The sequence below is a fragment of the Pyrus communis genome, chromosome 15, assembly GCF_963583255.1.
Source record: "Pyrus communis chromosome 15, drPyrComm1.1, whole genome shotgun sequence".
Taxonomy (NCBI): domain Eukaryota; kingdom Viridiplantae; phylum Streptophyta; class Magnoliopsida; order Rosales; family Rosaceae; genus Pyrus; species Pyrus communis.
The window spans coordinates 2811012-2837609 of record NC_084817.1 but is presented as its reverse complement, the minus strand read 5'-3'; the positions used below and the strand labels follow the sequence as shown (position 1 = coordinate 2837609).

General features: G+C 38.0%; 4 protein-coding genes and 1 long non-coding RNA gene across 5 annotated transcripts; 3 read left to right on the top strand and 2 right to left on the bottom strand.

Moving 5' to 3' along the window:
• Window positions 1–803: 803 nt before the first annotated feature.
• Window positions 804–1338, bottom strand: LOC137718685 (uncharacterized). Its single transcript, XR_011065911.1, has 2 exons — window positions 1178–1338; window positions 804–1101 (listed from the first exon to the last, which is right to left on the bottom strand). It is a non-coding gene; the product is annotated as an uncharacterized lncRNA (long non-coding RNA).
• A 2493-nt stretch (window positions 1339–3831) lies between these two features.
• Window positions 3832–9736, top strand: LOC137718351 (uncharacterized). Its single transcript, XM_068457880.1, has 14 exons — window positions 3832–4127; window positions 4390–4516; window positions 4615–4849; window positions 5016–5057; window positions 5227–5298; window positions 5412–5547; window positions 5715–5872; window positions 6011–6095; window positions 6605–6807; window positions 7365–7526; window positions 8161–8310; window positions 8468–8728; window positions 8861–9139; window positions 9268–9736. The coding sequence occupies exons 1-14, from the start codon at window positions 4070–4072 to the stop codon at window positions 9514–9516; spliced, it is 2217 nt and encodes a 738-aa protein (XP_068313981.1). The 5' UTR covers window positions 3832–4069; the 3' UTR covers window positions 9517–9736.
• Window positions 9737–13371: 3635 nt separating this feature from the next.
• On the top strand, window positions 13372–18734 carry LOC137717723 (probable protein phosphatase 2C 59). Its single transcript, XM_068457180.1, has 9 exons — window positions 13372–13569; window positions 13754–14023; window positions 15201–15328; window positions 16144–16242; window positions 16360–16518; window positions 16826–16912; window positions 16992–17083; window positions 17313–17387; window positions 18263–18734. Exons 2-9 carry the CDS (start codon window positions 13944–13946, stop codon window positions 18419–18421), a joined length of 879 nt encoding a protein of 292 aa, XP_068313281.1. The 5' UTR covers window positions 13372–13569; window positions 13754–13943; the 3' UTR covers window positions 18422–18734.
• A 1606-nt stretch (window positions 18735–20340) lies between these two features.
• On the bottom strand, window positions 20341–21711 carry LOC137717944 (zinc finger protein CONSTANS-LIKE 4-like). Its single transcript, XM_068457454.1, has 2 exons — window positions 20939–21711; window positions 20341–20853 (listed from the first exon to the last, which is right to left on the bottom strand). The coding sequence occupies exons 1-2, from the start codon at window positions 21635–21637 to the stop codon at window positions 20530–20532; spliced, it is 1023 nt and encodes a 340-aa protein (XP_068313555.1). The 5' UTR covers window positions 21638–21711; the 3' UTR covers window positions 20341–20529.
• Window positions 21712–24429: 2718 nt separating this feature from the next.
• LOC137718248 (protein BOLA4, chloroplastic/mitochondrial-like) lies at window positions 24430–26174 on the top strand. Its single transcript, XM_068457763.1, has 2 exons — window positions 24430–24509; window positions 25432–26174. Exon 2 carries the CDS (start codon window positions 25517–25519, stop codon window positions 25991–25993), a length of 477 nt encoding a protein of 158 aa, XP_068313864.1. The 5' UTR covers window positions 24430–24509; window positions 25432–25516; the 3' UTR covers window positions 25994–26174.
• The last annotated feature ends 424 nt before the right edge of the window (window positions 26175–26598 follow it).

Here is a 26598-nt window from a genome sequence, read left to right as displayed (position 1 = left end):
CTACAGAAAGAAAACATTTTCTCACTAGTTTGATTCTCAAATTGTTTCAAGTAATATGGTTTCATATCGCAAAAGTCGAAGAAAAAGAAGGTAAAACTCAACAAATAGATAACAGCTGCTCATCCTGACATGATATAAAAGCTTTTCAGCATGTCAAGATTTGTAATGACATTTTCAGTATCTGAACACACCAAATTCTGACTCATATTAAGAAGCCTTCACACACCGACCAATATCTCAGAAGAAAGGGCAATCCAGAACACATAAAAACACCTTGAATATTAGGATCATCCATCTACTTTCCAACTAAAAGAACCCCCTAAGTACCTTTCATAACATGTAAATCCATTCCGACGCACACATCCTAACTTTGACCAAACAGCAAGGACAAAACATTAATCCTCTGCAACATTGGATTGGCCGGCACTGTATGGCCAGCACCGGCTGTAGAACTAAGGTGATGCACAACACCAACGTCTAAAAATGACCGGGAAACCAGTGCTGCATGATCGTATAAGGACAGATCATTTTGACACGGGGTTAAGTATAGAGAACCAATCACAGCAAGTTTGGTACCATCACATTGTAAATTGCCCGTCTTGCTAGGTAATTCGAACGATAAGAACATTGTTCCTCGGATTACTCAGCAACCAAATCAAACATATATCAAGCTATAAGCTTGATGGGAAATAGCATCTAAATCTAACAGATTGTTCATCCCTCTAATACATTTTCTTCGAAACCGAAAAGGAGCTAGTTGTAAAATACACTGAACTCATACTTTCACAAATAAAAAACTGCAATTAAATATTAAAAAAAAATAATAATAATAATAATTCACAACACTCAGATGGATCTCTGCCAATTCTTATACCGTGTAATTGATCAATTTCTCAGAAATCCACAATCTATTAGTACACAGATAACTAACAGAAATCACTTGCTCTTAATCAAACTTAATTAATACTAATCCACAAGAAATCAACAAATTAGGGTTTTTAATTTATTTAATTTCACAAATCAACCTGTTCCTCCTCAGTGTGCTTTTCTCCTTTGGGGCTGCCTCTCCTTCTCAGTAGCTAATCTGTATATCCAGTACACCTAACACGATGAAAAATCAGATTTTAGGCACTAATTGAAGCGAAAAATCAGGAAGAGGAAGGAAATTAGCGAGTACCAGAGCGAGGACGTGAGCTACTATTAGGAGAACCACCACGATCGGCACCAATTCGAGGAACCATGGCCGCAGAGACGCCGGCTGCGGACTCGTCATTCGATGGGAACAATGAGGTTCTAGAGAGAGAAAGATGAGAGAGAGAGATGGAGAGATGAAGCACTGCAATCAGAGAGGGTTTTCGAGCTCGATGGTTTACTGAAGTTACTAGAAGACAGAGGGGAGCGTGACCGTCACAGGCAAATTGGGACGGAGCAGGCTTCGGGCCTTTTTGACCCGATTAAGTATCAAAATAAGCCCGGTTAATATTGGGCCTTGTTATTGGCCTCAAAGTCATCTTTGTCAATTAAAAGGGAATGAAAAAAGACGGATTTATATCATCTTCGGATCCCCACGCTGGGGACATAGTAACCGTTCAACAAAGATCGTGCGGCTAATATTTTTTTTTTATATATATTTTTTTTTCACGCAAAACGAGACTACTTTACTTTTAGAAATATTAAAAGCATTCAAATGTGGCCGCACGATCTTCTTTGATGAAAGGTTGCTATACATTGATCTCCGGGATCCCCAGTGAGGGATCCGGAGAGGATCTAAATCCAAAAAAGATATTGAACACAACACTATGTCTTACTCAATAAGCCCCTCGAGACTCACACTCTAGTAAGATATTGTCGAATCTGGATCCTCGCCGGATCTTCTTTGTGAGGATCCTGGAAATTCATGAATCGTGTCCGTTCAATGTACATGGTGCGGTCATAAATTATTTTAAATATTTTTATTTAAAATTAAACATAAATTGTACTTGACAAAAACTGACCGCACAATGTACGATGAACGGACACAATTCATGGATTCTTAGGATTCTGCTGGGATGTTGTCTACTTTGAGAACTAGCCCACATGGGTTCACTCTTAAGATCATCTCCAAAAGAGATGTGGAGATGTCAAATATGCTAACTAGGACTAATAGTGTTTGGGTCCAAAATAATATTATTCGGCCGAGCTTAGGTTTATGTTTGGCCCAAGGCTCTTCCAAAAATGTTATGGGCCATCCAGTGGTCACAAGCTGCCCAATTAGGTCGGCTGAGTCCTATTGCAAGAGGGATTAATTTGGATAAAAGCGAATAAGTCAAGTCCTGATACAACAAGAGGATTTCAGAGTTGAAGACGTTGAGGAGATGGGAGTGAACATGGTTCATTATGGAGCTTGGTTCAGAAACCTATTGGAACTCGGGTTGGCCGAATCCTAATCAGATTAGGCTTGGGAGTTTTAGTCCGAATACAACTCTAGTTCAGCTAGGAGTAGGTTTGCTGCTATATATATAGAGGGGAGTGCATTATTAAAGCCCTCAAATTCAACACACAAACTGTCTTGCGCAAACTCTCGCTCTACGCGGAACCTCTCAAACATCTTGATATTTTTATTTTCTTTTCCACCAACACATCTTCAGTTTGGATAAACAGCACTGTTGCCGTAGAATCAACCAATCCCGGAGTACCTTCAGTTTGGATAAACAGCACTATGTCGAGGCTGACTGGTTACCTATCCAAGTCTCGGCTAAGAAAGATTTTCAAGTTGTTGTTAGCAGAGGTCATCTCATTAGCCTTTTCAGCGAAGTGAGGTGTTACAGACTATTAGGCTCGGCATATTGATCGTCGAGTTGTTTATGATTGGATATTCACAAGTAAGTTTTAGAGTTCAGCATTCTGACGCCCGAACGACAATCACCATCAAGACATACATCTCTTTTGAGTACTTGTATCCGTATAGTTTGGTGTCGGTTCGGCGTGCTTATACTCTTATGAATATAATCACTGTGAATGAACCTAGCGCCGATGATCCGTGAACTTCGCGAGATTAGCAGCCTTGTCTTTAGGCTCTAGAACCCGAAGGCCAATACGTGTTCTTTCCTCGGCCGCAGTTGCAAGATCAAGAAGTCAACAACGCACTCAACGCAACATCAACATATTTTACTCCTCGGCCGACGAGTTGGCACGCCCTGCATCAACCGAAGGACTTAGTTAGCTCATTAGTTACTCAATATGCATACCACGTAGGCTTGTTAGTTTTTAGGGTCAACAAATAGATATCGAAATTTTCTCCAACATAGATGTCATAATTTAACATGACATCTAAGTCATTAGACTTCTTACTTGTTTATTTATTTATTTTTAATAAACGATATTATCTACACTAAGGAGAAAATGTAGGCTTAACCACACAATGGGCTGTTCAAATTCATTTTTGGCAAGAATTAAACCTAAAACCTCTCACTTACAAGTGAATGAATATCAATAGACCGTAGTTATGAATACGTGAGTTTTACATATATAAATCACTCACTTTTCTTGATGTGGGCTTTGTAAGACTTTTTCCAAAGTACATCTATATATATTTTCGAAATTCAAACTTAAAACTTCTTACTTTCAAATGAAAATAAGTATCATCAGACTGTAGTAGTAAATGACACACTTCATACATTGTTGTATTGCGTATATTTACAAACGAGCTTTTACATTTATCACATAACCAAACATCATAATTTAATAAAAATCAAACATTATAATGCATAAATTGATCCGATTTGAAAACGTAAACAAATTAAAACCTCAAGTTTGCATATTTTCAGAATCATCATCTCCAAATCCAAATCAACACCTTAAACGGACCAAAGAAAAGAAAACCAAAAAGCCGAATAGGCGGTTTACCGTTTAGGTTTCCGTAAGAGGTGTCGAGTTCACTGTTAAACGTGGCAGCTTTCTCGCTCTCAAAGCAATCTCTCTGGTTTCCGTTCCACTGGAGCAATACTACATACACTTGCGGTGCACTTTGCAAATCTATAAAATCTGTGATGGCTTCGTGAGCTTTTGCTCCACTGTATTTTCCCCGCCGATGAGGAATGTCTTTGCCGCGCTCAAGCGCCACCGCCATGTCACTCTGCTAACCCAAAGTAAGCACCGCTCGCACGATCACCCCGTTTTCCCGCGTCTAGATTTTACTTATTGTCTGTTTGGTTCCTGAGAAAATGTGGGAAGAAAATCGCACTTGCCGTAACCCAATCCAATTTCTTACTTCCTAATTTCTCGATTTGTTTGGTTAATTATAACGAATTTGCTCACTTAGGTTACGTAATTGGATCAATAAGTTAGCTGTGATTGTTACATTCGTGGATTAAGCTATGAGTAATTCTACGTATTGGGTTTTTTGTGCAGCTTTACGCCATGAAAAAAACGTGGAGACCGTAATTCGAAAATGCATACCATTGGGTTACAATAACTACGTTGAAATTAGATGGAAGCAAGAAAAATTGTTTCCGCATCAATTGTTACAACGGAATTCGTAAGTTTATGAGTATTTGTGTGTTGGGAATTCAAGGCATTTGTTTTGTGTTCTCTTGTTTGAAATCTGAAATGCTTCGTGTTCATCGGTTTATGCAGTATTTCCACCAGTGTGCATGGTGAAATGGCATCTGCAGAGTATGCAAAGTTGAGGAAGGAATCACTAGAAAGTGAATTCGGGCACGCTCTTGATGCAGGCTCCAAAAGTATTTCTGTTGTCTACCGTTTTGGTCCCTTTTTGGCATTGTATAGAGCTGCAATTATTTCATTTCATGTGGTGAAGCTCACGATCTGGCAATTCTTTGTCCATGACATAAAGAAACGTGCCGTCAAGGTAATCGACAGGATACATTTATTTATATATTTTACATGATATGGTGTTGCATGTGCTTTTACTTCTGCATTGATTTAGTGATGCTGGTGTGTAGATAGATGTACGTAATTCTCCTTTTATGATCCTAAAGTTAGATATATCTGAAATGGTTAATGTGATCTTGCAGTTTCGTGAAACTCTAATTCGCTTGGGACCTTTCTACATCAAGGTAAGCCACTTTCTTTGTTTTGAAATTTTCAAGATACCTTTTCTTTCCCCGAGTGAGAGGTTAATGTCTAATGAATGTAATCTTATCTTATGTCATTCAGTTTCTTTCTAATTGTGCAATGCAAGATGTACCTAGTTTATCCAATTATGTTTGAACTTTGAATTCACAGCTCGGGCAGGCTTTGAGCACCAGACCAGACATACTGCCAACTATATACTGCCAAGAGCTTGTTAAGTTACAGGTTTAGCTTCTTTCTCACACAGGCACCTATGATAATGGTTATGTGATTGAAGGTTATAGCCCTTGGTATTATAGATCTCTTTACTTATTCATTATCGAACCCTTTCCTAACAGGATCAAATACCCCCATTTCCAACGCGTGTTGCAATTAAATCTATTGAATCTCAGCTAGGTGCCCCCATTTCAAAACTTTTTGCCGACATCAGCCCAGAGCCTATTGCAGCAGCATCCCTAGGTCAGGTCTATAAAGGTTAGAGAGCTCCATTTTAATGTCATGCTCTTTCTCTTGGTGGGAAATTTTTTTTCCTTTGATTTAGTGGCACGTCGCCCATGGATGTTCAACAAAATAAATACGTACTTGTGAGAACCATTCAGGAAATGTTTATTTTGTTTATTTTGTTGTTTCAAGTTTTGCAGCTCACTTGCACTCTGGGGAGCTGGTAGCAGTTAAAGTACAAAGGCCGGGTATGTCACTTGTATTGACCCTTGATGCCTTGTTGTTCAATATGATTGGGGGACAGTTAAAGCGTTTTGCCAAGGCCCGCAAAGATCTACTAGTGGCTGTGAATGAGATGGTGCGTTGTGGATTTCATCTCATGTAGAATGCATTTTATCATTTCTCTATGTCTCCATTTTGTAGATGAAATTAAACTTCTGAATCTTATCTAATGCCTAAACATAGATTTGTGTGTGATTTCGCCCCCTCTCTACAGGTGAGGCATATGTTTGATGAAATTGATTACATCCGAGAGGCAAAGAATGCTGACCGTTTTGCCTCTCTCTATGGTTCAGACCCAAGTAAGTTTTTATACGTTTGTAATGACTAACGAGTGCACTGTATTAGATACAGAAGTCATTCCACAATAGTTCTGCCTCTTATGTGAATCCCACTTTCATTATATATGATGATCTCCTCATACTCTCGTGTAGGATTTTTAACTTGTGTTAAATACATGCCATGTCAGCCCATTTAAAATTTTTAATAGCAATATCTTCATGTGTGCTTTGAAACGCTTATATTTTACTTATTTTGCCATGGATTTTTTTTTTCTTTCTAGAAAAGAGACATGGATAAAAAATTAAATAAGTTCGTTTGAATTTTCAGTTATAAGAATTAATTTGTTCCATAAGTTGGTGCTTTAGCTCATTTTTTGGAGCTAGTATGCATGCCATAAAATTAGTGTGCCATGCTGGATGGACAAAATGTATTGGACTGGCTTTATAGCAGAATTCATCATGTCCTGTTTATGTTAATTCTCTACAAAGTGAGCTGTTATATGAGTAGATTTTTTCTTTGTGATCGACAGGTGATGGGAAAAAGACCGGTCGAAAGCCTGCAGCTGGAAAAAGTCTTAAACATAATGAGGCGAACTGTATAAAAGTTCCAAAAATATATTGGGATTTTACCCGTAGGGGTGTGCTTACAATGGAGTGGATTGATGGAATTAAGCTTACAGATGAAATTGGCCTAGAGAAGGCTGGTTTGAACAGAAAAGGATTAATTGACCAGGTATTTGGAGGGAATCGCTCAACATCTAGTGCATTCACACTTTTTAGTTTATAGAAGGAAAAGATAAAGTGTAGGGCTACAGATTAGCGGAGTTTAGTAATTGAATTCTGAATGGCTAATTATGAAGTTTATAGATTCAAACACCATAGGAAAGTTGGATCAGATTTGGTTTAATAGTGCTTACTTAGGCAAAACTAACTAATTTTACTCTTGAAGTCTTCTACTCTAGGCTATAGCAAAACTGGAAAAATCTTAGCCTGCCCTTGCAGATGCTTCTCTATTAATGCCATCCAAACTCCTTAGAAAGTCACATGTTAGACATGTGAACTTTTAACCGTTTTGGAACCAACTATAGTCATGTATTCGATGGTAATAACATAACATGAAACAAAATGAACTTCACTTGTAAGTTAAAGAATATGATAAATGGTAATTAGAGGGTTGGTCCAATAGCTTATTGGGACTGCTTGGGCTTACAAGTTGTCCTTATGTACTAGTACTGCACGTAATTTGGCTGTGTTGTTAAAATATCTCATCCTTTTTATCTTTCCTTATAGGGATTATACTGCTCTTTGAGACAATTGCTTGAGGTGGGATTTTTCCATGCTGACCCACATCCCGGTAACCTTGTTGCTACTGATACTGGTGCTCTTGCATATTTTGATTTTGGAATGATGGGTGAAATTCCTCGACATTATCGTGTGGGACTTATTCAAGTGGTAAGAACCATCGAATAATTATCTTCTTGGGGCACAAGTCCAAAACATTCATGTGTGTGGCTTAGGTTTTTTTTTTCTTCAACGTAGAATTTTTAAGCATGCATTTATGGCCCTTTGTTAGTATTAAGCTTTTTATGGCCATTTTTCACCTCCATCTGATGCCTTGTACTGATGTTAACCAAACTATTGCATTGCATGGGAGGTTGGGAAGATGGGCTGAGTGGCAGCTACCTTTTGTTAAGCTAGCTTTGTTATCAACTTATGAACGTTTAACACTTCTTGGTGGTCCAGTTTTCTTTACCCACCTCATTTCTTGAATTTTTTAGTGTTTAGATTGCAGTGATACTTCTTGTTGACTCTGAAGGAATTATATAGCTTCATACATTGCTTTGTTATGCTTGGATTTTATAGTCTTTGATAGTTTTCAGATTACTGGTATGTATAAATATTTTATCACATTTGATGAGTTTCTTTGGACACCCAAAAACAAGAGGAGTTTGTATTTGGTTGCCTCATGAGTAGTTTTTCGTTCTGTTAATCGGTTTTGTGCTTGTTCTTTTTTGTATGATTTTGCTAAATATTTTGGCAAATTGACTTATGGTTGTTTTATTTGATAAGTTTCTGTATCTTTCAGCTTGTGCATTTTGTTAATCGAGACTCCCTGGGTTTGGCAAATGACTTTCTTTCATTGGGATTCCTTCCTGAAGTGGTTGATATACAATTAGTTTCGGATGCATTGAAAGCATCCTTTAGCGACCGGACTAGACAGTCTCAAGATTTCCAGGTTTGTGCTTCCACTCCTTTTATCTATCCTATGAGCATACTTGGTAGTTATCTGTTCAAGTGTTTCATTATGGAAATCAGCATAAGGTTATTAAGACACCACAATTTATGGAAGAATTAATTATCTCCTTAGATCTAACCGTTGCAATGGATTCCAGGGAGTAATGGACCAACTCTACGATGTTATGTACGAATTTAATTTCTCTCTTCCTCCGGACTATGCCCTGGTAATAAGAGCACTGGGATCACTAGAAGGCACCGCCAAAGTCCTTGATCCTAATTTCAAAGTTATTGAGAGTTCATATCCTTTTGTGATTGGAAGACTTCTGGCTGACCCAAATCCTGATATGAGAAGAATTTTAAGACAACTTCTTATACGCAACGATGGATCGATAAGGTGGAATAGGCTAGAACGCCTGGTAGGTTGCCTAAAGCATACTTGTATTTGTGCATAACAACTTATTATTCCGTTTACTACAATATTAATTAGTCAAGTATTTGCATTTCTTTCTACTTTCAATGTGTTAATCAGGATCTATATGTTGTTCCAGATTGCAGCAATATCTGAACAGGCTTCCGAGAGTGCTGAGGAGTCCCCAAATTCTGCAGGGAGCACTCCAAATCCGTTGAGAAGTAAATCGTTTGACATGCATTCAGTTGTTGCCGCCACTGAAGATCTTTTCCACTTCATTCTCTCTAAGAAGGGTGAGAGGGTGCGTGTATTCCTTGTTCGGGATATACTTGCTGCAGCTGATGCTTTTCTTGAGGATGAAGTTGTTGGTCGTATGTTCGATGAGAAGCCTGAATCCAGTGGCTCACTTGAGTCAGAGGTTGGTATATAAATTTCACGTTTACTCTGCCATAGTTGACGAAAAAATAACAAGCAAGTGGATCCGGAAACATGCAGTATTATCTTGTATAGTGAGATTGCTTATCCAATTTACTTTTGCTTCTGCAGGCACACACCATGGTCATGAGGGTTGTAAATGGGTTTCGGTATCTCCGTCAAGCTATAAAGTTGGCCCCAGAGGTGTGGACGGAAATGCTTATACGCATGGCAGTAACGCCCGAGGTTCATAAGTTTACATTAGACGTCGTTTCATCGTTAATCATTCATTTTAACGGCAAAATTCCAGAAACTACGTTTGTTTGTATGTCTAGACTTATGCACAAGATGGAAAAAAACCGCAGCTCATCTGATTTTTGAGATTAGGTGTAGTCTTGTTCAAGTTTCGTCGAATTTAATTCTTGCCTGTTTCGTTACAGTTCCGAAATTGTATATACTGTAAGGAGTACTTCACACTCGAAATGAAAAGAGAAATAGTTACCGAGCGGTAAATTTTGTCAGTGAGATCGATTATTTTGCTTTAAGCTTTACCTTTCGAGCAGTAACCTCGAAACCATTTTTCTCTCTTTTCTTCTTGTCTATGCGATCTTTCCCGACCCTCGAGAACCCGAAGAAGTTGTTCAACGACCACGATGGACCGTGGCCGCACGTACCGGGCACCGGCCGTAGCCTCAGCGTCATGCCCTTGTCGCAAGGGAACCAAGGAGAACCAGATAAGATTAGAAGATTTTATAGCTCTCGTTCGTTGAGATTTGAGAATGACCTGTCCATCGTCAAATACAACTTATTTTCATGAATGATGTGTGAGGGAACGTGAATTATCGTTTGCATTGACAAGTTTGAAAAATACGATAACGATCTTTCTAGAGATAGTCGGCCCATGCGCGTGTCCGAAATTCCTCGTCACCGCTCGTGGGCAACTACTCGTCATTGCCAATGTGTGACTCTTAGTTGTTGATACATATTGAGCGGTTTGACTTGTTAATACATGTCGAGCTGCCATTGCTCGTAGGATAAAAAGAACCACTTTACAAGACTGAAAGTAGTTTGAATATTTCTTAAGTTCTAAATATATCAGAGCATAGTAGAATTTCTGTAGAGTCAGAGAGCAACCCGCTAGTTTCTGTCGGTGAATTCAATGTTTCACGCCTTTGGAGCATGATACAATGTTATGTAGCATCATATTTTTGTCCTCGTTCATTTGGGATTTTTCGGATTTTATGGATAGGTAATCCATGTCGTTGGAAAGGGGATCTTCCAATCTTTTTTAATACAAGTTTTATTAGTAACAAGTACATGATTAAGGTGTTTTTAATGTTTCTTTTTGGTCGGCTGGTGTTTTTAATATTTATTAAGATCCAATGTTGGGTTTTTGCTTAAAAATTAGAGCAGGTTACAATTAAGACAAATAATTAAATTTAGAAAATAAGTTGTGATTCATGCAGCCTTACAGTTGTAATGCATGACATTTGGACAAAACATCAAGAAATTATTAGGTTATATTTGCTTATTGTCTTAAAATTTATATTCTTTTTTACTCATTTTGTAAATAAATTTTTAATAAAATATTTTTCTTGGTGTAAAAATCTCTAACCTACTTCTACTCATCATCTTATGCACTCAATGCTAAATCGGTATTTTTCTTTTCGTAAAGATTATGAGAAGATGTATCTCGTTCTTCTAATTAAGGTTTTTTTAGTTAAAATAGTTCTTAAAATTGTCATAACTCCTCATTTTGGTATCTAACAATGAAAATTGATAGAACTAGTCTTTAAGCTTGTCCACCATAAACTATTTTTTCCTTCCGTAAAAAATTTGTCAATATTTTCGTTAAGTATAGGGGTTGGTTTGACAAAAATACCTCAAAAAGGGAGTCACAAGGTCATTCACGTAACAATTTAACATGGATATTGAAAGATTTTTCACAAAAAGACCTTAATAATTTACAGTGGATGGACCACTTCTACCGTTTTTTATTATCAGAACCTAAAATAAGGAGTTATAGCAATCTCATTAAACATTTTGGATGAAAATCCATTAATCATAAATGAAATTTTTTCCACCTTTCAATATTTGGTTTAACTCCTCAAATTCTCATAAAACAATTCAAAAGAAAATTGGCACATATGATTTTTGTTTAGATACTTACCACTTAGACTAGCTAAAACTATTAGTATAATTACCTTCAATTTTAAGATTTTAAGCATATAATATTAACTTAATTAAATTAGTGTTGGTTGTTTTATGCATGTGTTAATTGAGGTTTGACTTGGATGGCAAACTTTGGACCTTTTTGTAATCACCAATTTGCCTTATTTTTCCTTGTAAATTGGTTTATAAAATAAATATAGAACAACCATAAGGGGTTTTCAACCAAGATGATATTCGAGATGTTCTCAACCAAGATATGTTATCTCATTGAGTTTATGCAATAAAACTATCGTATTCATTTCAAAAGTAAGGGATTTTTTTTCCAATGCGGGATAAATTTTGTAAAATAGTTAATGTGAATAAAAAGTTTTCATGCATGTTAAATTATGCAGTAAACATAAGAGAAAAAGTTGTATCGAAACACTTTCTAGATCACGTCATTCGTAAAATATAAAACACGAGACCTATATGTATTTTAATCGTCAATCAAGTATCACTGCGCGTCAAAATGCGTTAGGCGGGAGACATAAGAAATATTTCACAGAATTCCTTTCTATATAGCAAAATTCCTCTTTGGGGTATTCCAAAGGTAAAACCTAAGCAACGAAAAAGGGGCACGTTACTTCAACTAGAGGAGCGACCAATCGGTTCACCAAATTCAGACTCATCGCCGCACGTTTTCTAAGTCCAAGGGAAACCAGTGCCCAACTGTTGACTCCTCTCATTAGTATTACTCTACTCGCACTTATTTCACCTTATATAAAAACTATCATAGTACGACAACATTCTCAAAATTTCTCTTTTAAACATAAAATATAATAATTTGATTCACCAAAAAGAAGTCAACTTTTACTGATGCAAATAACAGAAACCCCTTGTTTTCAAAAAAATAAAAAATAAAAACCCTAAAACCACTCCAACAAGCAAGCAAAAAATCACTAAAATTCAAAAGAAAATGACCCAAAACGAAAGTCATAACATTTGCATTTGAATTTCTATTTATATTCATTTCATTTTTCGTATTATATTTGACTCTTTGTCAAGCCTCCACGTGTAAGCTCGCTTCATGCAGAAGGCGACTCGTATGACTCGTTCCATTTTTTCGGACGAACCCAACAAACAAAACTGAGACTTTCTTCCAAGTTAAAAACTGAAGATTTTGAATTCGAAATTCACTGTTGTTGTAGAAGTTCAACTTGTGGTTAGAGGAAGGTTGAAATGTTTATGTGAGTTTTCCTGGCCCCCAAAAGGGATAGATAATCGTGATTTGTCACCAGTTATCTATTTAAAAGAAAATCAAAACAAAACTAATCCCTTATTATTTATCTTAATTTCATTTTTAATCACCAAAATTATTAATTTCATGAACTTTGCATTTTTTTTTCTTTCCTCAATTTTTTTTAATAACCAATAATCATTATAGAAAATTATAGTAATGTCCCTAAACTTTAACTTCAAGCAAAGGTCCTTCAAGTAAAAATTCATGATTATTGGCTCCTTAACTCATTAAAATATGGAACTATGATCCTTTTGGCCAACTTCATCAGAACTTCCATCAAAATGAGTCATTCTTGGATGACCATCGTTATAATTGGGTTAAAGTTGAGAAACCACTGCTCTAATTGGACTAAAGTTAAGAAACGATTTCTCCAATAAGTTAAAGTTGAGAGACACTTATTATAATTTTCTTATTTAGTTTTCTATATTTGTGCTTTGGTTCAGCCTCACTAACATGACACAATACTTATTTTGACTGAAATTTTAACGAAATTGACAAAAAATAACTCATTTATAATGAATTAAGAGATAAATGCTCGAAATTTTTTAGTTGAGTGTTCATTACTCTAATTAAATTAAGAGAACTTTAACGAAAAACTATCAGTATTGTTCACTTTAACGAAAAACCATAATTTTATACTAAAAAGTCAATTATAATACTATTAATTGTATCACTTATTTTGTTCTTATCATTAAAACTCAAAATGCTTAAATCATTTTCATTAATTTCCTTTAAATTAAAGTCGAGGACTATTCCTATAATTTCCCGTGATGATTATCGCTTGTTCTCTCCTCCTCTGCTTGCGTTTGCAAAAAAACTGAAACCAAAAATAGAAGAGGAGAGAGAGAATCCGCTTTGGCTCGTCTCTCATCACTCTCGTCGTCCTTTTCTTCCCTCCCCTTTATTTTCTCTCTCTAAATTTGTACCTCTCTGTCACTTCTCGCTTCCTCCATCCATGACACCTTCATTTCATTTCTCTTCAGGTTCTCTCTCTCTCTCTCTCTAAAATTTCGCATTCATTTTCCAAGGTGTTTCCTTTACACCTTACATTGACGAACATCAAGATCCGTGATTTGGGTCTTTAATCAAATTTAATTTAATTTCTTAATATCTGAGAAATTTTGGGTGTCTTTTTTTTTTAATTTTGATTTCTGGCGTGATTTGCAGGTTAAATTCTGAGAATTTATGATTTCAGATATGATCCTCGAGTGATTAGTGCTAATTATCATTTGACGTGGAAACAATTGGTCGTTTAATTCTATATATAGCAATTGCTGGAGCTGTTTTTCTTCAGTATTTTATTACTTTCAAAGAAACAGGAAGTGGGGAATTTGAGAATTCGAGCGAGAAGAAGAAGATGGGTTATCTCAATTCGGTTTTGTCACCTTCGACCCAGGTCCAAGCTGATGATCCACCCGTTAGCGGTGGCGGCCTCAGGTCGTTCACTTTTCCACTTCATCAATTTTTTGTTTGGATCTAAATTTTTTACCTTTTATTTCCATGGATTGCTGTAATTTGTTTTGGTGCAATTTGTTTGATTTATTTGTTGATTTTTATTTGTATTTTGTTGTGTTTGGTAAGCATGTGAGATAAATCATGATTCATATGTCATATTTTCTTTCTATTTTCGCATTCGTGATGGGGAGGTCTTAGATTTTGTGTTTTGTTTTGTGTAATTATTGTGATTTGTGATTCATTGGTACATTTATTAAGTCATTTTTAGCTGTCCAGGAAGCAGTTCTCTATTTGAATTTTATGTCATATCGAATGTATGCATTCTAATTTTGAAGGAAGTTTTGGCGTGTGATTTGGATGGTATGATGTGTTTTTTTGTATATTGTATGCCTTCGTGAGATGACCTATGTTGTTTTCCTGGTCTTGGTGTTGATGATTTGGATGCTCCACTAGTTCTGAAGTGTGTGATATATCTTGACATTAACTGGATAGTTCAGGCAAAGGGTGATAGAGTTTATTCACCAATCATTTAAAGATGTTTGACAAAAACAAGAGAGGAAAATGATATGACATGCATGATCGAAGAAACTTGAAATATATGTTTTTTCATGTCGGGATGTGCCCTTGTTTGTACGTCTGCCTAATTACGGCTTGTCGTGCTCGTCACAGACAAACCTAAAGGTTGTGCAAATTAATTTTTTTGATTTGCGTATGCTGGATCTTCGGAACGGTATTCTCTGGAATATTGTGATTGTGGACAAGCAGAAACAAGCTTTCCATTGGCGTTATGATTGTGCGCATAATAGCCGTTTTTTTCTTTACCTCCACGTGTGCGTTTGTGAGAATGAAACTCATGGGAAACATGGAGCTTACATCCAATTTTGCTAGAGAGTTGTGTTTATTTGTCAGCTTATTTCTCCACGTGTTAGTGTGTGTACAAGAATGGAACTCCTATGGGAAACTTGGAGCTTACATCCAATTTTGCTCAAGAGTCGGTTATTTCCCTCCATGCGTTGATCCCTGAAATTTGGTTCTTTAATGTGAGATTGGAATTGGATAATGATATTCCCTTTTAATTCAACACTGTTTCTGTTACATAGAATTTTCAACCATGATTTGGGATTTGTCTCACTAAGTGTGTTGTTAAACGTGGCAACAGTCAGAATGGAAAGTTCAGCTATGGATATGCAAGCTCTCCAGGGAAAAGATCTTCTATGGAAGACTTTTATGAGACAAGAATTGATGGTGTCGAGGGAGAAGTAGTTGGTCTTTTTGGAGTTTTCGATGGTATATACATCGCTCTCTCACTCTTTCTACACACACATGCATGCCCATGCACACACATTGATAAGTGTAAATAATATCATGCTTAGGATGGGATGTATACACAATTAGGCAGATGCATGTGGGTGTGTGGATATGTATTTGATCTCTGTTAATTTCCATCCTTCTATTTTTGGTATAATCTTCATTCGTTTTCTTTGGTTTATTATTTGATAACTGAATAATATTGTAGTTGTATGATCATTTGTCGTTACAAATGCTTACTGGATTTTACTTTGCCTCATAATTGAGATCTCACCCTTGATCCACTTGCCAGTTTGGTCTTGGGGTTCGAGCTATTCTAGCTGGACAGTGGAATATCTTCTTTACCATACTGTCGTGGTCATCTCTGACAAGATGAACCTCTAGGGCTCTAATTTGGGATACTTAAAGCTCTACACGCTTAATTCACTTTCAATTGCTAATCAGACTTGAATCTTATCTCATGGAACAGCAGTTCGGTTGTGTTTCCATCTGGTTTGACTGTCTGTGTAATCATTCTTTCTATTATTTTCTTGTTGCTGTCATTTTGTCGGTCATGGTTGATGTGCTAATGGCTGGTTGGTGATTAGAAGTTCGTAAGTACATTTGTCCATAACCATACTCTCACACAGAGAAGATATATATATTCATATGGTTTTAGTATATGTGTATACATCTATCATCATATATATGCATACCTCTGAAAACACGAAGATTGATCATCATATACTTGCATAGCATACCTTTGGAAATAAGAAGACAGGTAACATGGAAATGCTGTGTTTTCATTGAATTAGGCCATGGAGGTGCACGTGCTGCTGAGTATGTCAAGCAAAATCTTTTCAGTAATTTGATCAGTCATCCAAAATTTATCTCTGACACCAAATCTGCTATAGGTTTGTCTTCTTACTAGTAACCTGAAACGTTATGGTTGCTTCTAATTAATGCTTTACAATTTTCTATTTTGGAAGTAAATAACAGTATTCAGAACTAATATTTCCCTGTTCCTGCAGCTGATGCTTACAGCCATACCGACTCTGAATTTCTGAAATCAGAAAATAATCAGAATAGAGATGCTGGGTCAACTGCTTCTACTGCGATCCTAGTTGGTGACCGTTTGCTTGTTGCAAATGTTGGGGATTCCAGAGCTGTGATATGCAGGGGTGGGAATGGTAAGCCTTTGCACTTCCCCACTTCCATTGTGTTTTAGTATAATAATTGTACCAAAGTCTACAATTTCCAGGGTAAAGGGACTTTTGTGTCCTGTGTCTATTGTTTGGTGAGATTGGATAACCGCTGAATGGAGAGAGAAATTTTGACCGCCAATATCTTAGCTCTGTATGGAAGAAAATGATTCGACCTAAAAGGATATAGGGTTCTGTTACTTAATGATTATAGAGATTTTTGTGGATCATTGGTCTATTTCTATAGTGTTAACATGTTTCATGGTCTTTAATATTATTCTGTTGTATCCTGCAGCTATAGCTGCTTCAAGAGATCACAAGCCAGACCAGACTGATGAGCGGCAACGGATTGAGGATGCAGGAGGATTTGTAATGTGGGCTGGTAAGGTTTATCATTGTTTTAAGATTTCTCATGAAATCGCATATGAATGTGTTCTTGACAACGGAGGTTGTAACAATAGGAACTTGGAGGGTTGGAGGTGTTCTTGCTGTTTCTCGTGCATTTGGTGATAGGCTGTTGAAGCAGTATGTTGTTGCTGATCCAGAAATCCAGGTTTGGTCCTTTGTGTTGATATTTAATAGTCAATATATTGATGCACACACATATGGTGGTTCGGATTATTAAAATACAGTATAAAGTGGGCCCTACAAAATGGGTGTCAAATGCGTGTCTCCAGATTGTAACCCATATACACACATATATATATATGTATATATTATTAGTATATAATACTTGTCTGATGCTTTTCAGCATATCTGTTTAACTTGCTTTATTTTGGCAGGAGGAAAAGATTGACAACTCTCTTGAGTTCCTTATCCTTGCAAGTGATGGACTCTGGGATGTTGTCACCAATGAGGTTTGCCCCTGACTTTTCTTTTTATTTACTGTTCTGTACTTGTTGTCCATGCACTTGATAGTGCAGGTGAATGGCAGCATGCCTTCAAAAGCCAAAATATTATTGTTCAGCATTTGACTACTTAACTACTCGATGTGGTTGTTGAAATTTTTTAGATCGACGGGTCCGGGGGTCCCCACTCTAGCGACACCGATACTGTCCCCAACTTCACCACCTGCCCAATCCGTCAGGTGTAGGGTTTTACCATAAAAGGCATTGGTATTAGTTAGAGTAGGGTAATCATATTTAAAGCCACCCTTGTTGACTTCCCCCACCGATGTGGGACTGCCAACACGCCCCCTCACGTGTAACCCCATTTAGTGGTTCACACGTGGAGATCCACACATCGGCAATTGAAACTCAGAGGTTGGCTCCAAATTCCAATGGAGTCCAGACTTGTTTTCAATCTTTTCAGGAAGTGCCTCTTAAGAACTCAAAGGCTGACTCTTAGTCCAAGCTTGTTTCCAAGCTCACGCTTCCTAGTGACAAGCCTTTGGCTTGTATGGGCCCATAATCGTGGGCTTTGATACCATGTTGAAATTTCTTAGATCGACAGGCCTGGGGGGCACTCTAACGACACTGATACTATCCCAACTTTACCACTTGCTTAATCCGTCAAGTGTGGGGTTTTACTACAAAAGGCCTCAGTATTAGTTAGAGTACGGTAATCATATTTAAAGTCACCCTTGTTGACTTGCCCCACCGATGTGGGACTGCCAACTGCGGTGGCAGTGGCGTTCTCTTCCTTCCTTTCCTGGGATTATACGGTTTTGTCGCAATTAGTAAACTGTGTTGATGGCTTGGTATGGCAACTGATCATTCATTTTCTTTTCCAGGAGGCCGTCGCAATGATCAAACCAATTCAGGACCCAAAGCAGGCAGCGGAGAGGCTAATGCAGGAAGCATATCAGAGGGGGAGTGCAGATAACATCACGTGCGTTGTGGTGCGTTTCCTGGCTAACCAAGGGGGTTCCTCACGAAGCAATTCTGGCTAACCACCTCTTTGCGACGCAAAGTGCTTGGATTCCTACCAGAGCTCCAGATTGGTAGGCGGGGTTGCAATAAATTTCGGTATAGTTTTAGAAAAACCTGTGGTAGCAATGTACTGTAACAAGGATAGAGATACAAAATCGAAACTTATCGGGCTGTTAATATGTATTACATGTCATCAGCCTCTAGCATAGAACTTGGTAAGTGTAGCAGAAAAATGTCAATGTGTATGTAAAGTGTTTCTCGTTATGTTTTCTGTAAATCTAGTGTTTCTTTTGTTATATAACTGTTTGAAATGTTAGGTCTTCTGTTCGGGAAGTAACATCCACTCCCCGTTTTTCTCCTTCGGCGCACTCTATTTACTGAAACTCTTGATTCTCGTTTGATTCGTTCAATTCAAAAGATAGGAATGAATAAGGGCGTGCAAAAGGAAGAAAAATGTGGTGGAAACGCTTCCAAGCAAACAGGCCTAATTTATGTATGCGGTTAATCTCCCGTTTAGTTCTCAACTCTTATTCTATCCTTAAGTTCAAATGACTGTTGAGACTAAACAAAACTAAAATTGCCAATTTGATTTCCTTCTCTATCCAACTCATCTACTCTTAATTTAGCTCTATTGGCGTGTTTACTTATTAGGAATTGATGCAAAATGATTTATATCTTTTCATTTCTGACGTATCTAACACGCAAGGAATGAAAAAGTGAGTTCACTGTTGAAATTAGCTGTATCATACCCAATTTCGTTCAGGTGTCATTACCAATTTACCAAGGCGGGCATGTTTATACCTTGAACAATCAGGTATCATTAGGAATTAATTTTCTTCAGTGTTCTATATATAACAGTCTACAATCTACTGAGTGGTAATAAAAATAAAAAATAAAAAAAACAAAAACAAAAACTCAACAAAACCGTAGACTGTACAGAAATGTATTTTTCATTTTAATAAAATAAGTTTGAATAAATATATAGACTCACTGTTGAATAATATATACTCACAGTACTCCTGTTGAATGGATATATAGATTATAGACTCTCGTTGTATGAAATATTGTTCTACTAATTCAGCAACGGGCATCACGAAGAGCAGGATGATGATGATGCGAGGTTTGGTTTTGGATTGGTGTTTAGTTTATTTTGAGCTCGATTTATACATGGTTTTTGGAGTGGATTGTTAGTACGCCATGGAGCGTACTAATAAAGATATGGGCCCGCTTATTTATCTGGTGACTATTTAATACGAAAGTGCTTCAAACATCGGATTCGTATAAAATAGTCTTATCCGGTGTTCTTCACAGTGTGTCAAATGAGGCCTAAGTTTCTTTAGCCCGAACGCGGATCACATTACTGGTCAATCAAAGACTCATTAGGTGGGATCAAGAAAAGATAGACGTGATCAGGATATAATCTTGAAAGTATGAACCCCATATCAGAGAAATAAGAGAAACCTTAAGATGAAACCTTAACTCTTTAATTACATAATTGGGTCGTTGTAGGAATGCATGCGGAACTTCCGCCTTACTTGAGATGATAAGATCAAGAAAAATCAAAGCCTAGACATTTGCTTATACATTTTTCAACACTGTTACATTATTTCAAACCAATAATACGATAACTTTAATTTTTATTTTTATAATACTTATTAATTTGAAATATCGTCACGTAACATGTTACGTAGAATAAGTAGGTGAGTCTCTCACGGCTCAATCAAATGGGACCCAGAAAACATCGTTCACCTGCTCTCCGACCTTAATGGAAGACCCCAGAAATCACTATGAACAAAAGAAATAATTAACAATAAAATAAGTAAAGCATGTGGGCTTTAACAAGTTAAGGTTCCCTAATATAGTAAATTAATAGTTTAATGGTTCCCTAATATAGTAAATTAATCCTAATGCTAATCACCAAAACCAATAGCAATCCAGATTTTGATACGGCCCAATACCAAATTAAAATTTCAGTACTGCAGAAGAAAAACTTGTACAAAATCGACGGCCAAGATTCCATGGATCGTACAGTACACCGGATCTCGACCGATATTTACACCCACAGCCGATTTCCCGGGAACAAAAACGAAATTACAAAGCTTGATTACCGGTTAATTACATTATTAACCTAAAACGACGGAACGACGCCGTAGCGGCACATCCGCTCGGCTTCGATCTCCACCTCCGTGCGCTTCGCGAACCTGCCTTTGATTCGCGGCCGAGTTTCCGCGTACGCTTTTCTCGAAGCGTACCGTATCGTCTTCTCGAACTTTCGGTTCTTCCGCTTCTCTCTGTACCTCAGCACCCTCGCCACGCGATCCGCGGACGAGAGCTGGACCGCCAGTTGCGATGTCTCCACAGCGGCGGTCAGTGACTTGGTGTATGCATCCGACGCGTCGGTCACCGCGTTGCTATCCGGCACGACGCTGATGTCCATCGACGACGATGATACCTGAGGCGCAAAGCAGAGGATCAGAGATTGAATGCAAAATTTTCTTAGGATCTGTTTGGTTACGGAGAAAATTGAGAGGACTTACACTCTGGCTCAGACACTGAGCGTGGTGGTAGCCGTAGACGAAGGGCTTGGAGCCGGCGGTAAAGTCGAGTTCGAAGCTCTGGTCGTTAACTAGCAGAGGCTCCATGTTCTTGCTCCGCACCGGAACGACGCCGTCCGCGCCGCAGCTGTTCTGCTCCTGAGCTTCTTCAAGTTTCGGATCCACATGGCCGTAGTCTAGATCCAGATACGGATCCATTTCCTGGAACAAGTACTGCCCCGAGTTCAGATCTGGATTCTCCATGGCCTTGGGGTTCGGGAGCAGCCACGAGGCGGCCTCGGCCTCCTCCCTGCTCACTTCCGTCTCGCCGTCCACGTCAGATAAGTAACGGTTGTCGAGGAAGTTGACGACAGATTTGACGGCGGGGACCGAGTCTGCAGCTGAGTTCACGGAATCGTAAAACGGCGTGACAGGGACTCGCTCGTGGCGGCGGCTGAGAGGGTTGGCGGAGTGGATGTCGCGGTCACAGGTGACGCAGAGGGCGGCGTCGTCGGCCTTGCAGGTGACGTGAACTGGAGCTTGCTCGCAGACCTCGCAGAGCCAGACGCGGGGGTGGCGGGAGGCGAGCTTGTTGGCCGCGTGGATCTTGGAGTCGCAGTTGACGCAGAGGAAGGCGGAGTCGGCGCGGCAGAACAGAGTCGCCTTCGCCGATTGGCAAGAGTCGCAGAGCTTCGATGCCATGACCGAAATCTGCTGCAATGTAATAGTTTTCGTAAATTTTAAAAAGCACTCACTCTTGTCACTCACACACAAAGACTCTCTTTCTCTCTCCTTTTGTGCGTTTGGATTCAGCGTGTGGTGTCTATCCTGTGGGCCCTCGATATCTAGGTAACGCCCAATCGGGGGGCGATACGTGGGCGAAGCTTAGCCATACGGTGGGGTCAACGGGACATGGTCTTTATTGGAAGAGGATTCTCTTCTGAGCTCAAGAAGGGGATATTCTGATCAGTTCATTTGAACCGTTTAAATTTAATCTAACGGTTGTAATTATTATAACTTTTAAAGAATTTTCTATTTGGAACCGTTTGATTAAATTTAAACAGTCCAGATAGGCTGAGCAGGAGGATTCCCATCCTATGCTCAGGAGAGGATCCTATTCCGTCTTTATTGGCTTCTGAGTTTCCTTTGCTTCAGCTTTTTCAGTGTCGTGATAGCGTGGGTAGGTGTGGGGCCCACAATAATGGTGGGTGAGTGACCCACGCGTTGCTCGAGTTTGAGCTCAAAAAGTTGGTGTTCAATGGAGTAGCCATACGCTGTGTATGTAGGAAGAAGAAGATCGACCGTCTTGTAGGTTAGGAAACGCTAGGGCTACTCCTACCAGATGTATTTTTGACCGTTGATGTTTGTGGAGTAATTTGTATCAATCGCTTCAAATTAATGATGTGCCAACTTGCGCGTGAAAAATTGACCGGAGTTAATTCAACTGATTGTGAGAGGAGAGGTGTATTATTTATAACGAAAACTAATGAAAGAGGTTTGAAAATTTTGAGTTTTAACGATAAGAATAAAATAAATGATAAAGTGAATAATACCAGTATTGACTTTTTAGTGTAAAAATGTGATTTTTCATTAAAATAAACAGTACCGGAAGTTTTTCGTTCCTTTATTTCTAGTAAGCAAATCACTAAAACCTATTGTGTCAATCACTATGGAGTTGTCCAGTATTTGTGATGAACTCTAAGTCTGTATTTCTGAATTTGAATTATTTAGTATCTCTGATCCGTCAAGAGTACATTCGTGTAATTTTCGCGTTCAATTGTCGGGTGATCTACAGTTGTATGAGAATGTTGAGTATGACTCTGGTGGTATGGGCACAGCCTAACTACCACGGGTAGATAGCAAATAACAAATGAACACCTCGACTAACGGGTAGATAGCAAGTAACAAATGATTTGCCACACATGGAAAAAATGTCACCAATAATGCACATATAATTCGAAAAGATTTGTTATGTGTGTCGGCATATATTTCAAATCAGAGGATTTTGTGCAATCGCGGTGCACATGTGTAAAACGTTTAAAAAAACAATTTCTGTCAATTTTTCTTCTCTTCCAATCTCAGTCACCAATATTCATTTGAAACGGTCAAATGATGTTTAGATTATGGTAATAGGTAATGTTAAGAATACTAAATTTACAAATTAAATGATGTAGTTGTAGTTTTAATTAAGTGTTTATTAACGTGCTTGTTTCTAATTAGTGACACATAATTTCGTTAAAAAATTTAATCTCTTTAACATTATCCTATTTTAATAGAAGCATTATGTGAAATTAGTCATTTATGTATTATTATTTTTAGACACAAGCGATAGTTATTTTAGACTAAAAGGAGTGGAAAAAAAATTTGAATTCGGGAGGTAAGAGGTTGAAAAGGAAGACACAAATCATCATGTCAATCCACCACTTACAGTCATTTAAGTATTATGAATAGACGATGTTATTAATATGTAAGACTTCAAATTCATTATTTTCAATAAATAAGTTCAAATAGGATTTTTAACCAATCTCATCACATAACTTATTATTCTCCAAAATCACAATCTCGTCTCTGTCACATCACGGTTCATATTCTCTTACTTTTTTTTTTTTTTTTTTTTTGTATTTTTTTTATGAATTTTAAATTTTTTTTGACAGAATAAATATGAACCGTTGGATGCCATTTTTTTTTTTGTAATCTAACAATGCATGTTGTGCCACATGCGGTCAGTTTTCGTTAGGTACTATTCATATTTATTTTTAATTTTTAAATTTTGAAATGATTTCTGACCGTATAATATACGATGAACGGATAAGATCACAAGATCTCTATGATCCCTAAGAAAAGAATCCGACGAGAATCCTTTTCCCCGCCTGCATTATGTGGGACCACTCACGCTCACATGAAGCGCACGCATTTGGTGGAAAAAAATTATAACGTAATTGAGGTCAGCTGACGTCAAATGGCTTCAGACGATGGGTTGGACTATAGTTGCCCGATTGAGTGGTCGGGCTCTTCTTCTCTCCTCTGTAGCCCGACTGGTTGGGCTTAGGGTGAAAAGGATTTTGTGGGTTTTTTGGGTATTCAATCACCCAAGCAATTGGGAGGGTGAAGTTGCTCCGAGGCGCGAGAAGAAGAAAATATGTGGACGAATATGTTTTTGTTTTATTTTTTATTTTTTGAACTAACGATATTATTTATAATATAAGATAGAGAGGAAGAGAGTTTAACCTCATAATGGGCTAGCAATAATATGGTTCAAATTCATCTTTGGCGAAAATTGAATCTAAAAACTCTCACATACAAGTGAAGAAATACCACTAGATCGTAGTACTAAGTGGAAGCATATGTTTTAGACGACGTGGTTATTGAATGTACCGTCGGATTTGTACCTAAAGAAAATTAAACAGCTCAGATCAAATTGCTAGTAAATATTCCATTATTCTTTTTATAATTTTACATAATTACCCTTGAAAATCCCTAACGTACCGAATTCCCCTCTTTCTTTCCTCTTGTTTGCTCTGCCGCTCTGTTCCGCCCAACCTCTCTCTCGCATCGAGCGTATTCAAACCGCGAGGTAAGTAAATTTCTCCGACTCAGTAAATAAAACCTACGAATTGCTGTAAAGTTTACATTTTTTAACCTCTGCTGTGGAATTTCCTTCTGATTTTACTGTTTTACGGCTTCAATAGCGGATTGCTTTTTCTGGGTTTACTCAAGATTTAACTGAATATGGTTAATTAGGTTAATCACTGGATTTGGTAGTGTGAGTTTTGAAGATTAGTGTGAATTTAGTTGAAGGATTCAGCAACACATGGTAAATGATAATTTCATTTGGTACAGGCTTTAGCTAATGATAGAGGGTTCGTTTGGAAGTATATTTAAAATGACTCCGAACACTGTTGCTGAAAGTGCTTTTGGAACCAATCTTAGTAAAAATGCAAGTGAATCCTTGTAGGAAACACTTCAAGTGTTATTGGAACCTAGAAATTATTTCACCAAAACACTTTCAATTATTTTAAAAGCACTTCCAAGCGAGCCAAAATTTGGACCCTTTTGCAACTTATTGGAGATTGTGTAGTTTAAGGGCAGTTTGGAAGTGCTTCTCTTGAAAGCACTTATGCCAAATGCTAAAAGAAGCCCTTTTAGTTGGTTATCTAAAAGCGCTTTTAAGCATTCTAAAAGCAGTTTGAAACAGATTATAAGGTGATTGTTTGGGAATGCTTCTGTAGGAAACCTGCTCATAAGCGCTTAAGAGCTTGTATTATAAACATGTTGAGTTTGTTATTAAAATTCCAAGTGCTTCTTCAAAAGGAGATTATGGGTAAAAGCACTTTTATGTTTTTTTGCCAAACATAGTTAGAAGCGCTTTCAGAAGCAATCAGCAACCCCAGTAATATTGACTGTTATTCGAACTTGCAGGGAGGAATGTTCATATAAAATTGGCTTAGCAAAACTTGATGTTTCCATTTTTAATTTGCACCATCATATTCGTGCAGGTGCCCAATTCTTGCATAAGAACGGAGTGCAACCATACGTAGCTTAGAGATTTAGGGTTTCAAGTAGAAGTGTAGAAAGGGAAGAATGGCGGTGAAGTCAATGATGTTGCGTCCATACGTGTTATCAGCCTCCTGCGCCCTTAGTCGAGCTCTGCCATCCTTATTTTCTCAACCAAGGAAAACACAGTTGGTATTGCTTCACCATAGAGCAATCAGCAATGAAAACAGGAGGAATATGAGACTGGAATATGGTGGTGTGAGGAGATTCAGTCCTCGATCCTCAAGCGTGGGCAATGCTGGCTCCATCGACTCCCCCCTCATAGAGTCCATGAAGAAAAAGATCAAGGAGGAGCTAAATGCTGAATCCGTTAGCGTAGAAGATCTGAGTGGGGATGGCCGACATGTGGTCATTGATGTCGTCTCCTCGTCATTCGAGGGACAGTCGGCTGTAAATAGGCAGAGGATGGTGTACAAAGCCATATGGGAGGAGCTTCAGAACACAGTTCATGCAGTTGATCAGATGACTACCAAAACCCCGGATGAAGTTTCTGGTAAGAAGTGATCAAAGCGTTTGTTGACGAAGTTTAATTGTTGCATTTGTTAGCTAGTCGGTGGATTGTCTTGGTGAATAAGATTTTATCTTAAATCCACTACGTCCGGGTTCAAACTCTCCCCTCCCCTTAGTCTAGTGCAAAAACATTGTTGCATTTGCTATGCATCCTCGAATAAGATTATTTTTTTGAGTTGTTTGGGTGCAACCATTTCTTCGGACATAAGAGATACTAGAAGAAGGGGAATCGGGCAGAGGAGCTCGAGTACGCTATTCTAAATCTTTGCAGCAACATGTATGGTAATCCATGCAACCACCATTGATGAAACTTTGATTATAGTCGTGGTGCAGGCTAAGACATTTATATTTCGAGCATTTTTAACAGGGATAGGAGCATTCGAGCAGTTTCATGCCTCTCCTCGAAGTGCACAGAATCGCAAAACAATTTAGAAAATGCAAAAAATAGAGAAAGAACCCGATATTAAGAAGAGATTAGATGTTAATATACCATTAGAGAAGAACAGCAGGAGCACTGTCAGCAGAGGGAAGAAACACCTCATCTGTGTCTTTGAGAACAAATGCTATATTAAGCTCTCTTTTCTTTGTGGCAGCTAGTG